The sequence below is a fragment of the Opisthorchis viverrini genome (genome assembly GCF_000715545.1).
Source record: "Opisthorchis viverrini unplaced genomic scaffold opera_v5_263, whole genome shotgun sequence".
In the NCBI taxonomy this organism is placed as follows: domain Eukaryota; kingdom Metazoa; phylum Platyhelminthes; class Trematoda; order Opisthorchiida; family Opisthorchiidae; genus Opisthorchis; species Opisthorchis viverrini.
In genome coordinates this window covers 433,408-449,451 of record NW_008751923.1, presented here as the reverse complement: position 1 = coordinate 449,451, position 16,044 = coordinate 433,408, and the positions used below count along the sequence as shown (strand labels likewise).

Below are 16,044 nucleotides of genomic sequence, written 5' to 3'. Positions count from 1 at the left end.
GAGCAGGCAGGTCAGGGCAGACTCGGGGTAGGGACACGATTGGGTAGGTAGATCAGCTGCGCCCACTCACACACGATAATATGTCTGTGTCGGACAGGACGACAAGGTGAATGGAAGCTACACATGAGCAAAATGATTGCAGATCAAAATATACGGGCGGAGTAAACAAATGAATGGGGGATTGTAATGAGGTCGAGTTAGATTTTATGATCTTGCAGTCATTTCCGCCACGTTTTTGACGTACAAAAGCATAGTCTCTCTCCGTTTTGGCTGTTGATTTTGCAAGCATCTCCACAGAAAGTTCCTTGGGTAGCCATTATTTTAGAGTCTTCGTCCTTTTTTCGTCTTCGACCCTGCTGAGCTGTAGTGTATCTTGATCCGCTCGAGTAGGGTTCGTACACAGCTCCGTTTGTGACAATTCGGCTGTTTGCTGTAGCACTTCAGAATCTGGTCTGCGTGCGTTCATTTCGTACATACTTCAGTCTACAGTTGGCCGTCTGTTGTCTTTGTGACGGGGACGTCTAATAACGCCGAGTTTTTGTCCTCGTCCGTTTCCATTGTTCAACGGAAATCGAGAAGGACAATATTCAGCATTTGGTTCGCTTGTGACAGGTTATTTTTCTTTACCGGTGGAAATATCTCGTCCACATATCGTACCCATATTTTCGGTCTGATATCTGATAGCAGAGTCTGCTACTGTTCTTTCATTGTAATTTCCTCGATGAATCCGCAGTTCAATGATTTCATTGACACGCCTTTGAGTTGTTCATAATGTTCTCCTTTGAACTTGAAGTAGGTTGTCAATCATAAATCTGGATCTCTTCTCCCAACAGTTCTTCTTATGGTTCCAGATGTCTAGCAGCCGTTGTCCTTGCTGCATTCAAATCAACCGATGTTATCAGTGAGGCTACATCGTAGCATATCATTGTTTCATCTTCGATTCCCAATGAGCATGTGCTTATGCTGAGCTTCTGTTCTTCTTATCATTAGGGCTACTGACCCCATAGTGACTCCTAATAAAAAAAACATCGGTACAACGTGTTGACACAATGAAACGCGGTGTCGTGGATTTTTTGATTGGAAAACCAACATTCCTCTAATTGGAACTCCAAACCTCGAAATAACCAACCACACTGGTAATTCTGGATCGATTGCCTTTCACATGTAGTTCAATTCGTCTATATGCAAGGTTCCAGGTCTTGTGAAGAGTATTTAATAGCTTGTCGTCCATAACTACAGGGAGCGGTTCTTTAATTGAAATTCCACTTTTTTCAAATGTAGTTCACAAAGGTAAACCACATCAATGTTCATATGACCCAACCTTGAGTTGAATCCGTTCACTCTTCATCTACGTGAATAATGGTTCGTCTAACCGCCAAGTTCTTAGACTGATATTGACGTGATTCCATTGTACGGCACTTCAGTAACCTCAGCTTGTGATGCCTGCTCATTTGCGTGTGCTCTTCTTTGCACCCCATGGTTTGCCACTCACGCTCAAAACCCAACACGTAAGGTTCAATGGAGGGGATTGTACTTTGCAAAAACATTTCGCTGAGGACATCGGCGGCCAAATCTGGCCACTGAAAATAAAACCAAATGAACTTAGTTTTTGCGCACTTTTTGTCAGTTTGAGGATTTTTTGAATTAGACAATTTGTTGCTAGCTTTACGTCGACTTCAATCTGTCACCAAATCGATGGAAGACGACTTAAGCCGACTTACGATGACTTTGAAAAGGTGTGCTTTCACGATATTCGAGAAACCCTAGGCATTGTATATGTGGATCGCAGAAGCAGTCCGGTAAGCAAGGAACAAAAACTAGTGGATAAATTGGAGCACTTTGCTCAGAGAACGGTACGCTGATGTGTAGAATATACTCCGATGCTAATCAAACCGGTCGTGGGCTGTCGATGAATTTTCAGCAATCTAATAAGCAGTGCATTACGAATACACATGTATCGCGATATCTCGAATATCGTAGCGACTGAAACATGAGGCGGCCTGTTGCAGCACATTCAGTCGCCTGGATACATCACAAACGAGAGATTCAACTGTGTTATAGGTGAGTCTCTCGCAAAACCAAATTAGTTTGTAAATGAATGTATTTCACTAATTTCGTGCAATTTGGTTTTAGTAGAACATAAGGTTGACGGAAACTCGGGCACTGCGCCTACCTGATGAGCTCCAAGAAGGGCGAAACCGTTCGACGAACTTTCAGCAAACTTATGAGTAGTGCACTACGAATATACGTTGTCATAGTACTTATCAGGTCACCGTTAATGTAAGCGATTAACTTCTTCGAATACTCCCCTAAAGGTCAGCACAGTTTAGCAGTTAAATTATCTGAGCTTCCGTCCCGAGAATCACTGCCCGACCATTTCATTTTTACTGGAAGTCATCAACAGTGCGCACCTCACGAAACAGAGATTTTCTATCCTGCGACCTTCCGGTGAGACCCCGACACTTAACCGTTCGGTCACGAGGGTGGAAGTGTGATTATTTCGCACTCGCAACATCACTCGTCGTCCAATAAAGGAAACCACACCACGTGGTCACACGTTCTGACTGGCTGTTCGAGTGACAACTTTTCAGCTGCAAGCTGTCGGCGCAAGTTAACCGCAATCGAATGTAAAAAAAATCGTTCGGCTTTAACACCCTTTCGACGCCTAGCTGCCATGCCGCCAGAAGGAGGCACGAGGGCTATAATCCTGTTGGGTTGCCAAGTCTAGANNNTAGACAGAGGAATTCGGAGGCAGAGGTCAGTTTCGAACCACGGACCTTCCGATAAGTAAATTCGCTCTATCTAACCACTTGAGCCATCTCACCCCTCATAATCGAATGAGCCACCCTTGGTTCCAGACTATTAACTGGAGAGTCATGGATTCGAAACCCTCTAGAATTTCGTGGGGTTTTGACGCTGATGATAATTCTTAATAGCAATGAAAGTGCTGTGCGGTGCTTTCCAACCTCGACTGTCACTACTATTTACTGGAAATTACCGAATTTTCTCGCACTGTCATCCGCTAGATTGGTATTTCTCATGTCTTTTCCAGATTATTCTCCACTAGCTAAAGAATATGATGGGTTAGCGCTTTCGCAGAGCTGGCATTCATGCGGATAATACCAACACATCGAACGAGACATCCTCCTATAGGTCGCAATTTAAATAGATTTTCTTTCCTCATCTAACCTACATGTAGCTGGAGCATGTTGAAAAATCAGGCCCCACCAAACCCCATTTGTACATTCCACAACAGTCGACTGACAACGTAAACACACATATTTAGCAAGTCAACTTCCTACAGCTGTTCACTCTCAAATGTCAGTTCGACCTCGACAAATTGCTACACTTTTTGCATCATACCATCCATAACAAATTTATTGCATATGACTGACTGGGAAACAACTACTGTTCGGTATTCTTATGTTGTCTGGCTTGGTCAGAATTTTTCCCAACGGCAGTTACCTCTCGTGGACTGGCCCACGGCTACATCCCAAAGTCACGTGCTCCGCAGCTGTGTAGTTTGCTAAAGTCCTTCCGCCCACTTGACAACAGTATCTACAGTCTGCACAAAGTTTTCTGTTCTCTGATCCTACCAGTTCAAGCCAGAAACTTTAGTTTTCGGTGTGATGGATTTCGGGGTACTGACACGACCTTGAGTTCGGTCTTGTAAACCAATGTGAGCAGATTGATGGAGTTGTGCGCGATAGCGCACTTTAGCTAATCATGGTTACAAGTGGATGGTAGTCCAAACTGGAGTTGTTTAAGCATAAATTCTACAAAGCCCGTAACCATCTGCACTGATAACCAGCTACTAGTGGTCAAGTGTTCAACTGATAGCCGGGATTTTGAAATTCCACAGAGTTTCATGGAATATCCTGATGATGATTCCCAATAGGGATGGAACATTTCGACAGTGAATACCGATTTTTCGGGCTTGACCAATTTCACTGTAACTTTCCCACTTTCCCCACACTACCAAGATGTGAGAGGAAGAATAACTCACGCGGCGAGCGAACCTTCCACCAGAGAAGGCGTCCCTCGAGGTGCTTGTCAACGCGTTACCACGCCGTGTGGAGTCCACGACTGAATGATGGGCAATGCCATGTGCTGCTCAGGTGCGAGTTACACTCGCTGCTGATCGACCGCTCGTGTCCGATCGACCAAGTGTTCAAACTAACAGGTGGGAAGTTGCGGGTTTGGATTGTCCTGGAATTTCATAAGATGTACACATCACTTGGAGGATGAAATCTCGACCAAGTCTCCAATTGACTGGGTAGATCTTTTCCCTTTGTATGATGTGGACGAACACGCTAAGTCGTCTATTGAAGTGGTGAGTAAAATCTGAGTGGCGACTTCTCAATTATCGTGCAACTCTGTTGAGATGAGAAAGCCTATCACTCTTGTGCACTTAATTACTATAAACCGTTTTTCTCTGATCCTGGGAGATCATTAAACTTCAAACCGGTTCATCACAGTTCATGTTCGGATGGCACATCCCAACAGAAGCCTTTCCGTACCAGAATTCTCCTTTTGAGCATGTTTATTCTGGTTTTAGTCGTCAGCGACCGAACCAGTACGCAACAGGGCAGTTTTTTTAATTTTGAGCGCAACCTGTATCTACGTTTGCATTAATCTATTTGTTTCTTTGGCAGACCTTCCAGTTTTACTTCAACTTCGTCACGTTTGAATACAAACACTTGAATACAAACTTCCCTCATCCTGACAAGCGTGACATACCCCCTTACTCTGGGTTTTGGTTAAACCTTTCCTATTTGGGAACGTGATACCTACCTACCTTTAAGTCACTAAGCTAGGTGACAAGATATTGATGCCCATATTTGGCCGCCTTATCGACACGACTTTGCCTTTTTGCATTACAGATACCGAAAATCCCATGGGGAAAACACAGTTGAATGAATACTTTCCGGCTGGAGCTAGAGTGGAATGACTACTTTCCTCTCTGATCGACGGTCTGTGATTCTAACCCTAACTAGTCATCATCATCATCATCATCATCATCATCATCATCATCATCATCATCATCATCATCATCATTTTCAGCTGTAATAACCGCGTACTCGTCGTACAGTGGTTGTAGCTGCCACCGTTTCGTTCATCGATGCGCATTGCAAGCGGGAGCTGATAAATTGGTGCTTAAACCGAGCACTGTCAGTGGGCTGTCAAGTGGTGGGTTGGGAAAGGAGCTATGCATTGAATGCTATGCATTGGATGCACGAGCGCCATTGAGGGCACGACTGGGTCATGTCTGACAATGTCTCTAAACATTGACGTGGCCTTGATGGCAGTTTTAGGTTGGGTAACGCTAACTAGGCTTGATGATAGCTCCCATAATCCAGGGCGAAAGAATACAAGTGCCTTTCTATTCATTATAGCAACTAGCGGATAAGGACAATCGATGAACTGTAACACTAGCGGATCAGGTAGTCTTTGTTTGACAAAGATTATTGGACCCAACAGAGTAGTATCTTCCATTGAGATATCACTGTGAGGTAGAACAAAGTTTAAGCAGTCCTTGTCAAGACAGTTAACAGTAACATTGGTTGTCTTTCATGATTCACCTCTGGAACGAAATGCTTCCGACTGTGACAGATGTTTATAGTCTCCGACGGCGAGGGTCAATGCCAATTCATGTAAGTTCTCATAAAAACCTGAGGGTGGGGGTGAATCAAGAAGACTACATCCTTGAAATACTCCAATGTTTCGAGTGGTACTGAATCTGTCACACTGTGTCACACTGTGTCAAACTGTGTACCCTAGTACAAAATCTAAGTCATCAATCGAAGAGTCCAAAACAAAGATGAGGCGGTCTCCTTCCTCCTCCAAAACCCAAACAGATGTAAGCCGGCATTCCGTATGAAGCCAGTTGGTGACCAACTTGAGAAGTCCGCATTGAATTCGGCAAGAATGAATGTGGAAAACTTTGGTTTGGTTGTACAATAGCGGGATGAGGCATCCTTAATACATCTAGGTTCGTCCACGGGCGATTCGGCCCCCGAGAATGCAATAGTTCCACTGACCAGTCAGATGATGTCCTTCCTTTCAATGACAGCTGTCAGTTTGATTTTTTTCTCCTTCCTGCGATTTCAATTGTTCGGCTGCTGAGGAATGTCATCTGTGGTGTCCGGAATAAACTTTGGTTTGTCAGTCCATTATGATCCAGCCTTTCGAAGCTTTCTTCTACCTGGCAAAAATGAAGAGTTAACTCAACTGTGCACTTAGGGACTTATTTCTAAAGTTGAATCGAATGATATTGATGGCTAGTGGGCCTAATGTCTTACTGACCATCAAAAGATCTATTAACACGTAGGACCTTACCATTTAGGTGATTTCTATGGATGGTGGTTGACTTCCTTACCTCTTTTTCATAAAGAAAACTACTCACAAGGTTGCTGAAAGCTCTTCGACAGCCCATGACCGGTTTCACCCTTCCACTTTGGGCTCATCAGGTAGGCGCAAGCTCCGGGTTTCCATCAACCTTATGTTCTACTTGAACCCAAATTGGACTGATTTCGAGAAATACACTCATTTGCAAATCAGTTTGGTTTTCATGAGAGACTCAACTGAATCTCTCATTTATGATATTCTTACCTCCTTACCTCTTGTTTTTCGATTACCTCTTGCGTAATTTAATGCCATTGTGGCGAGTTTCAAATGGAATATATCCGAAACAGTCACTTTCCCCGAAGACGTCTTCAAAGATCAATTAAGATTCATACACATTTTTCGCTTTGATGAGATTTCGCCCGAACCTGAATAGCAGTCAAGAGTGGTATGCACACACAAAAACTGCATGGCCACGTGGATCTGCACTACCAGGCCAATCTTCAGGGCGTCCAGCGCTGATAAACGTTGTTGGGAAAACAATATTCGAAGACGGGTATGCACACAGTCTGTGAACAAAACGGACCACTATACAACTTTGACCGAGGAAACCGAATTCCTGAGGACATCACAAACGGGAGATTCAGCTGGGTTTGGTTTCAAGTAGAACAGAATGTTGACGGAAACACTGGGACTGCGCCTACCTGATCAGCCCCAAAAAGGGCGAAACCGGTCGAGGGCTGTCGACGGATTTTCAGCAACCTTATGAGTAGTACATTACAAAGATATGCGTCAAGCTTACAAACGGGAATTAGCAATGTGTGCACATAACCGCGGAAGACTTGCTCTCTTTTGATGCTTATACGCGCAATTTTTACAAATTTTTCAGGCTACGAAAGGTGTTTCCTGCAGGAAACTACGCAATTTCGGATGGACCACGAAGAAAATCTGTCCCGGTTTTTTTGTGGATTTTATATCCGATCTATTTTTTCTTTTCATCTACACAATAGGTCTAAGTAGGTGGTAATTTACCTCAAAAGGGCATTCGTCTTAGTTAATCCAGTTTATCAAAGTGGCTGCCACACATTCGCATCCGTATTCTGTCTGACAGCTACTGGGGGATCTCTGCTCTTTTCTCTAGCGCGCACACACACACACACACACACGCACACACACGAATGGGAATGGTGCACATGATTTTGTGTGTTTGCCTTTCGCGATTATGATGTACATCTTTCCGTACCGGTAGATTGACAAGCATTCGCTGCATTGTATGATTTTGGCGGCAGACGATACAGCAGCGGTCATGGCACCCGTTTTTGGACCGACGTGTGTACGTGTGCGCATGTGCGTTTGTGTGTGTTTGCTTGCGTGCGCAGTCTGTGCAGCCGGATTGCGCTCATGCGCGTAGGTGTTACTACCGTAATACCTTGGGCCTGTATACGCGCGTCAACTAAGCCTCTCACCGAACGCGATGCTGTCCAGCTGGATCTCATCTTCATTTGTGCAACAAAACAACGTTCGGAGCGGCACGACAACGTAATCATGAAGTTGGTGTGTTGCTTTTCTACAACAGCTGCAACTGGGGGAAACACACTGCAACTGCACCAACGTTGACCGGTTTCGCACTTAGTCGTTCTAACCCACATCAACACAAACACGTACCTATTACACATCGGTAATGCCACACTCTGTACGGGGTTATACAACCCACACTCGCAACCACGCTCGCAGATTCAACCACCTTCAAGGGAAACAGTAAAATTGATTCGCTTTGCTGTGTGTGTGTGTGAGTGTGTGCAAGCAACCCCGTGCAGAGAATAGGTGCCGTTGCACGCTTGACATCATCCTTGCCTGTCGACCTGACCGAGATCTGGGAAGGTCGTATGTGGTTTAAAATCACGGGAATGATATAGTCCTTCAACTCAACGGTGCTGACAAACAAACCATTTGCGCGCATCATATGTCTTGGGACGTTTGTGACAATGCAATATCACCAAGGGATTATTGTGCCTCCCAAATCAGCGATTCACCTCGTTTGAAGGATTGTCATAAATAATTATTCTGGTAAGTCCTGGGTCATTTTTCTTTTGTGGGCTTATATACCTTCCCTACTCAGGTAGGTAATCAAAACTTCCTGCTGTTTCTTGTGGTTGGTGGCCTTGACACGTCTAGGTCATTCCTGCTTTGACCAAATATGTGCAGGACGAATTTAACATTCCATCGAACTAATTAAAATTCTGTTCAATATTTTCTTATAATAGTACTGGGTGGCCTTCCAGCAAAATATGGCTACCCTCTCGTCCTTTTTAGTAATCAAAGGGATACGAGTTTCACGATCCAATCTTAAAGCATATTCCGATTTACTGTTAATCATTGCAAACTGAATTAGAACTCACTCGTTCACTTAAACGACTACACTATTGGTCAATCTGAATGCGGACCGCTGAAATTTTCGATTGTGTAGCTGCAGATTTGGTTGGTTGGATGTCGTGCAGTGCTTCATGAGCATGAAGCTTCCCTATGAACGATCTTCAGAATGGCCCAGTTAGATATGATCCCTCTCAGTAAGGTTGAGACTGGACACCACCGACCATTCAAAATCGGGATTTCATTGATGACCTCCCCAGGAGCGGTGACCGAACTCTGCCAAGATCAGAGTACAGGTCAAAGACCATTGGTCTACAGTCAGTGAGCACAACTCAGCTATCAATATTTCGATATAATGGGTTTGAATTCATTTGGAAAACTACCCTTATGATGTGACATATGCATTGTGATGCCTTGGGAGGCTGCAGCACTACTTAATGTTTCAGTTTCAATAATTTGCTCCAAAAACTCAAACCATGAGTACTTTAGGGCTGTAGCGTGCTTCCTCAAAAGGGGTGTGGCTAACAGCAGCCCCCCGCATCTTGGTCACCACCGCCATCATCTTCAACAGTGTTGTCAGAACAGTCAACAATGTTATGCTACTGACTTCTCAGTTAACAACATATCGACTGTAAATATCCTTGCAAGCAAGTAAAACAAATGAATCCACGCGCGGTTTGCCATCAAATCTAATTGCTCATTTAATTCCCTATCGACCGTTACCATCGCGACTCCAAAATAAAAAGTAATGGATTCAAGTAGAACATAAGGTTGACAGAAACTCGGGGACTGCGTTCACCTGATGAGCCTCAAGAAGGGCGAACCCGGTTGTATATGGTCGAAGAATTTTCAGCAACCTTGTGAGTAGTTTGTTACGTCCAGACAAAATTAATGTTTTTCACTAATTTTTTCACGCACCAGCAAAACTTGCTGTCATTGTATTATCTTATTACATGAAGTCGTAGGAAGATTTTTTTTACTGTGCCACTGATTGTTGGGACTAAGTTATTGCGTAATTAAGTTTACGTAGGCCATATCAACATGGATTAGAGAACGAAAAATCTCACCAGGTTTGTTAGCCTTTCCACATCAAACTGATCTTGTGCGGAGATTTCGTCCTGTAAGTGAAGCCAATCTATGCTGATTGGCCGAGAAGCACTGTACAACTGTTTCATCCTTATTGGGAATCATCAGCAGTGCGCATCTCACGAAACTCCGAAGAGTCTCGAACCCGCGACCTCCCGCCTAGTAGTTTGAACACTTAACCGTTCGGCCACTGGGGGCTGATCAGCAGTGATTACCTCGTACTTGGACAGGATATAGCGCCGCTCATCCTTCAATCATAGGATCCACATCACATCTTGACTGGCCCCTTGAGCAACGACTTCTCAGATGGAAGTTTAACTCATCGGGTGGATGTTATTCTTCCACCGAGCTACTTACAGATTGTTGGAAGTGTGAGGAGATTTTGGATTTTTGTGGAGGCTTCGTCCTGTTGGTGAAGCCAGTCTGCGCTGAAAAGCAGAGAAGCGAGATGCGCACTGCAGATGATTCCCAATAAGGATCAAACAGCCGCACAGTGCTTCTCGGCCAATCAGCCTAGATTGGCTTCACTTACAGGACGAAATCTCCACAAAACTCCCAAATCTCCTCACACTATTAACAATATATAAGTAGCTCAGTGGAAGAATAAACTTCACCCGATGAGTGAAACTTCTATCTGAGAAGTCGTTGCTCGAGGAGCCAGTCGACACGTGTGACCGCGTGATGTGGGTCCCGTGATTAAAGGATGAGCGGCGCTATATCCTGTATAAGTGCGAGTTAATCACACCGCTGGTCAGCCACTCGTGGCCGAACGGTTAAGTGTTCAAACTACTAGCCGGGAGGTCGCGGGTTCGAGACTTTTCGGAGTTTCGTGAGATGCGCACTGCTGATGATTCCCAATAAGGATCAAACAGCCGCACAGTGCTTCTCGGCCAATCAGCCTAGATTGGCTTCACTTACAGGACGAAATCTCCACAAAACTCCCAAATCTCCTCACACTGTCAACAAACTGATCTTGAGTTACGGGTCTGAATCTCACAAACAATTGTGTGAACTGTGAATAAATTTGGTTCAACTGTTTAGTGAGCTTTCTTGTTATACCGTGGTAGAATTTTTTATTGGTTACTCACCTACCGGTCAAATAACGAAGGAACACGCCTGATACGGCCTCCTGCTTGGGTAGAGACGGGCGATAACAGTCTGCCTTCTCGAAGGAGAGGGCTGGTCAACTGGGAGAGGCATGAACGTACACACGAGGCTCAATCAGTCTGCGTAAAACTCACACGCTGAAATAAGGACCGGAATAATCACAGTAGGGGATGGAATGTTGATACCAACTGGCACCTAATCTCCTGTCCAGGTGATTCTGCTCACTTCGATTCTGATGAAGGTTGCCCGAGGCTGAGCACGAATTCCCACATCAAAAACCTCGTATTCCTTCCAAAATTCCAAACTAATCGGTATGCTATGAACCAACACACAGTCTATTTAACTACGGTCCTAGTGAATTTTCATCCTACAGACAACTTCCTTCCTTTTTTGGCCTTTCATTTTCTACCGTTTGACTCAGGCGGTATATTTATCATCGCATAAGAGAAAAGTCTGCCAGCTAATCGGATTAGTGTCGTTGCACAACAGTGAACTTTCAGCCTGTTCAACTTCCTACTCAAATTACAATCGATCATTTCTATCGGGTTTTTTTTCCAATTCGTCCGGAGAATAAAAGGACATAATTTCGACATAATTTCTCTGTTGGCAATCAAAGGCGAAACTAGCAACGTCCAAGTTCAATTTGCTTCTATCAACAGGATTTCCTGTTCAATTGTGACGTGCTCTGTGTGAGGCATTGTCGCAGCCGGAGGTGCTTTGTGTTCCGAGTTTCACTGCAGACGTATCGAATGAATGAGCTAGTTTGTGAAGAATAAAGTTTCCCATCGAATTAACTAAATAGTCTAAATTAGCGCATCATCGCTGCGAGCTGGCTTCAAAATCTATTGCGAACTGGGTTGAAATCTTGATGAGTATGGCCATACGTACCTTTTTAAAACCAGCCCCACCTAACACCCCATTCTGGACGACAGACTAAGCTGATTTGGTGAAATTGGAACAAAGTCCGATAAATTTGTTAACTGAGCTGAAACGTTATCCACCAGCAACTTTATTCCCTCGCTGAACCCATCGAGGCCAATCAGCTTGTAGCTTTCGTGCAAGCGCCATGGCTCTGGACACAAAGACTCGTATCACCACTGTCCATCTTTAGGAAATTTCGTCAAACACTCGCCTTTCAGACAAGCAACCGGAATCGTTACACTAGGCTTTGTTCTACCGAGAGTGACGTCAACACTTTCAACGACTGACCGACGTGAGATGTGCAAGTGATGACAACTTCAAATGGTTTTGAGCACCTGAAATATCTAGGCCCAGTTCGTTGTTCATTGACCTATATACTTACTAAGATAAAAACAAAGTCGGCGAACTGCAAACTAAGCGAGAAAGTGGCATTTGGTAATTCAAAAAGCCTCAAAGGAATCACCATCAGTTGATGAGAACAGCGCGGGTCACAGGTCATAGGCCAAAACGGTCGGAAACACAAGTCAGTACAGAGACAAATATTGTACGGGAGTAGTGAACCACTCATCGTTGAAAACAGCTTGATTGTACCCGACAACAACGAGAACGTTTTCACCTGTTCATACACAATGATTTGGATGTACCCACCGCATGTCAGACGTCTGCAGTCCGACCCCCGACATGACCAATGGTGTGTACGGATGAGCTATGATAAACACCGAGTTTGTTCTGCTATAGACACACAAGACAGAAAGAAGGAGGGCTGCTTTAAAATGGTCAAACCTACTCAGAAAAATGATATTCTTGACACGTTCGTAGATAAGCTTCGTTACTTCTCTGAGAGCAAAAGATATGCCAGAAATCATCAAATCGCCTCGGTCAGCAGACTAAGAGAGACACTTGGAAACAAATACCTTGTTGATCATACCTGAATTACGCATAGTGGAGTGGCAACTTAAATCTGATTTTCTCTGCTACCTGCTATACATTTCATACTGTCATGAAGATGTGTAAGTTATTTTGGGAAGCACTACTCGTAAGGTTGCTGAAAACTCATCAACAGCCCACGACCAGTTTCGCCCTTCAGATAGGCACAGTCCCTGAGTCTTCATCAATCTTACGCTCTGCTTGAACCTAAACTGTACGAAATTCGCAAAATACGGTCATTCGTTGACCAACTCAACTCATGAGATGACCCTGATGTTGCTTAGTTAGCTGAAGAAAACCACGAATGAACTATTCAGCTGCGATTCGGTTGAGTCTCCCGTTGAATTCGATTCAGCTTTCAAATGAGTTTATTCCGCAAAGGGCAGATTTTACTCCACAAACGGTAGAAAAAACACGACCAACTGCACAAATCCGACCGCAAAGGTCATCCGACTAGAAACTTTGGGTAGGTCACCAACCGTCCTTGGCCAACGCATGGATCCAGTCTTCTTTAAAGCATCATCTACCAGCCTGTGTATTGGGATGAGTACTGGATACAAACAATACAGTCAACATTTGTGAATTAAACGTAGTATGACACAATTGTGTGCGTGGTTCTGAAACCCACAGTTCAAATGCGGTTGTAATTTTTGTTTCGTTAGCGACTACAGTTGCCTCTCTGTCTCTCTCTGTGGACGGAAATGCCCCCTTGATCAGTGGTTAATGTATTTTCACAAGTTTCCGACATATAGTGTTCACAATGAATACGGTTTTCCTCACTGCAGATCGCTTAGCATTCAGTACACCTCTCAATATTCATTAAACGTGCACCTTCGTCAACCTCAGATTACACATTTCATAGCTTGTTGCCCGATTTCTCGTTTTCTGACACGAGCTATCCCCAGCCAGTATCGACGACGAATTTGTTCACCGAAATGCCAACAAATGTTTCTTTTGTGACACTTATGTAATGGCCATTTGTCAGTTTGAAATCCCAACATCACTGTTCACTTTTGCAAATGCTATCCTACCAGGGCGAACAGCACTTCCCTCTCACCAACACATACTGTCATTTTAACTGCGAATATTTTGACGAATACTCTACACGTCAACAGCAATCACATCATCAGTCAGGCTGATGGAAGTTGGATCCACTCTGAGGGTGGGACAGTTCCCAATACGGCATCCTTGTAACTGCAGGGATGATAAAGATTTTAGAGCAAAGTTTTGACACTGTCCTTTTGTAAACAGCATAATTGGTTGCCACCCGATCGCAGAGCGCAGCGGTGGGATATGACAGGGTTGTCAACTTGCTGAATACCCCCCTAGAGATTGTCTAATGCATATTCACTGGAAACGAAAAGTTGATAGCTTAATCTAGTTTATCGAACTGCACGGTTTGGAGAATTTGAACAAATTCCAAAGGCGCAACTCATCTTGATAGCACGTACCAGGTGTTGATATTACCAATGTACCATTGCAAATGGTACATAAAAAATCATTTTTAAATTTTTATCGATTACATCCCCTCATGTTGAGCCTCGTAATGCATCCTAGATATTTTTTTATCGATGAAGTAGTCAAATGAACTGTTATCGATTTTCCGAACCCATTTGGACTATCGATCGAATGGATGAGGGGTCAGTACTCGCACGCGATCGTGATGAATGATCAAGTGTAATCGCTTAGTAAGAATGAGGGGACAGAGAATCTGTAACCAGTCCAACCCATAAGAGCCTAACTTCTCGAGTCGTTCTTTTGTTCTGGTACCAAACTCCATATGTACGCATAAAATGGAAAACCGTTATATCCTCATTGAGATTTTTCAGCATGGCTCATGTGTCTTGTAATAATTTGAGAAGCTCTTGTGGAAATGGCTAGGCTTGTTCGTGTTCTGGGTATATATACACCTGGCCCTACTTCATAAGGGGACAAACCGTGTTATAGGACCAACTCAAAGAAAAACTCGTACCGGAACCGGTCAGACGAGTGAACTCCGTGGAACTCTTCGCAAGATTCATTATTAATTAAGCAGTTGTGATGCAGGCCACGTTCGCCGATTCTGTCTTATAATTCAACAGTGGCAACAGTGACACACGTGTTCGTTGAAACCTTCCAGGACAGGTGTAACTCTGGAGAATTACAAAAACATATATGTGTCGCGATATCTCAAATATCGTAGCGACTGAAACATGGGGCGGCCTGGTGCAACACATTCAGTTATCTGGAAACATCAAAACCGAGGGATTCAGCTGGGCTCCAAGTGAGTCTCTCTCAAAAACTAAGTTTGTTTGCAAACGAGTGCATATCCGCTACTTTCGTGCAATTTGGTTTCAAGTAGAACATAAGGTTGACGGAAACTCGGGGACTGCGCCTACCTGATGAGCCCGAACTGGAAGGGCGAAACCGGTCGTGGGCTGTCGAGAGGTTTTCAGCAACCTTAGGAGTAGTGTATTACAAAAATTATAGACTTCTTTGGGGTTCTTTTCATCCAGCTACTATGACTGCAATATTACGTCAAAAACACACGAGGGGATGGATGTCGTCTGTCAAGGATCTTCTGATATCATACTGTCGAGTAAAGTTTGCCACATTCTTTGGAAACAGTAGTAATGCGCCCTAATGGATGTTCATGAGTCTCAGTTTGATCCTGCAGTTTTAGATAGGTGAATGACTACACCACAGTCATTTCTCCATCAGTCATAGTAGAGGGACCATACTAATAGAGATGGCCTAACCCTATGGTAGTCGTAAACAGTCATATTGGGGAAAGACTCGTTCCAGGGAGGGGCTGTTGTGTATAATTTTCGATTATATCAGTGATGACAGGTACATGCGCTATAGTAGAATATGTAGATTGTACCTGGGATCTTAGTCATAAATATTAAAATAATTTCAGTCACTCATGTTGATACGTAATTGTTTTGCAGTTAAAGATAAACAAAAAACGTCAGTTCCAAGCTGAATCAAAATGACTACCTAATAGATGCTTGTTTAAAGTGGTGTGAACTGTGATGTCATCACCAAAACAGTGTAGTCCTCGTTCACCTGTAGTATCTTTTTCGTGCCTAGTTGCCATGCCACCCGGAGGAAGCATGAGGGCTGGGATACTGCCAGGTTGCCCAAGCCTAGACAGGGGAAGTCGAGAGGCAGAGGTCGGGTTCGAACCACGGACCTTCAGGTCAGTTAATTCGTACCCTAACCACATAAGTTAATTTGGACACACTGTGAATCAAATGCATTGGTTTTAGCTCTGCAAGCGATTGTAGCGGAAATTTATCGCCGCCT

General features: G+C 44.0%; 1 protein-coding gene across 1 annotated transcript in view; it reads left to right on the top strand.

Moving 5' to 3' along the window:
- Positions 1–7,746: 7,746 nt before the first annotated feature.
- Positions 7,747–16,044, top strand: part of T265_09275 (hypothetical protein) — a gene marked incomplete at both ends in the record, with an annotated part of 83,403 nt that continues 75,105 nt past the window's right edge. The window contains one exon of the mRNA XM_009175303.1: positions 7,747–7,899. Within this exon, the coding sequence (XP_009173567.1) occupies positions 7,747–7,899 (153 nt within the window). The remainder of the gene's footprint in view (positions 7,900–16,044) is intronic.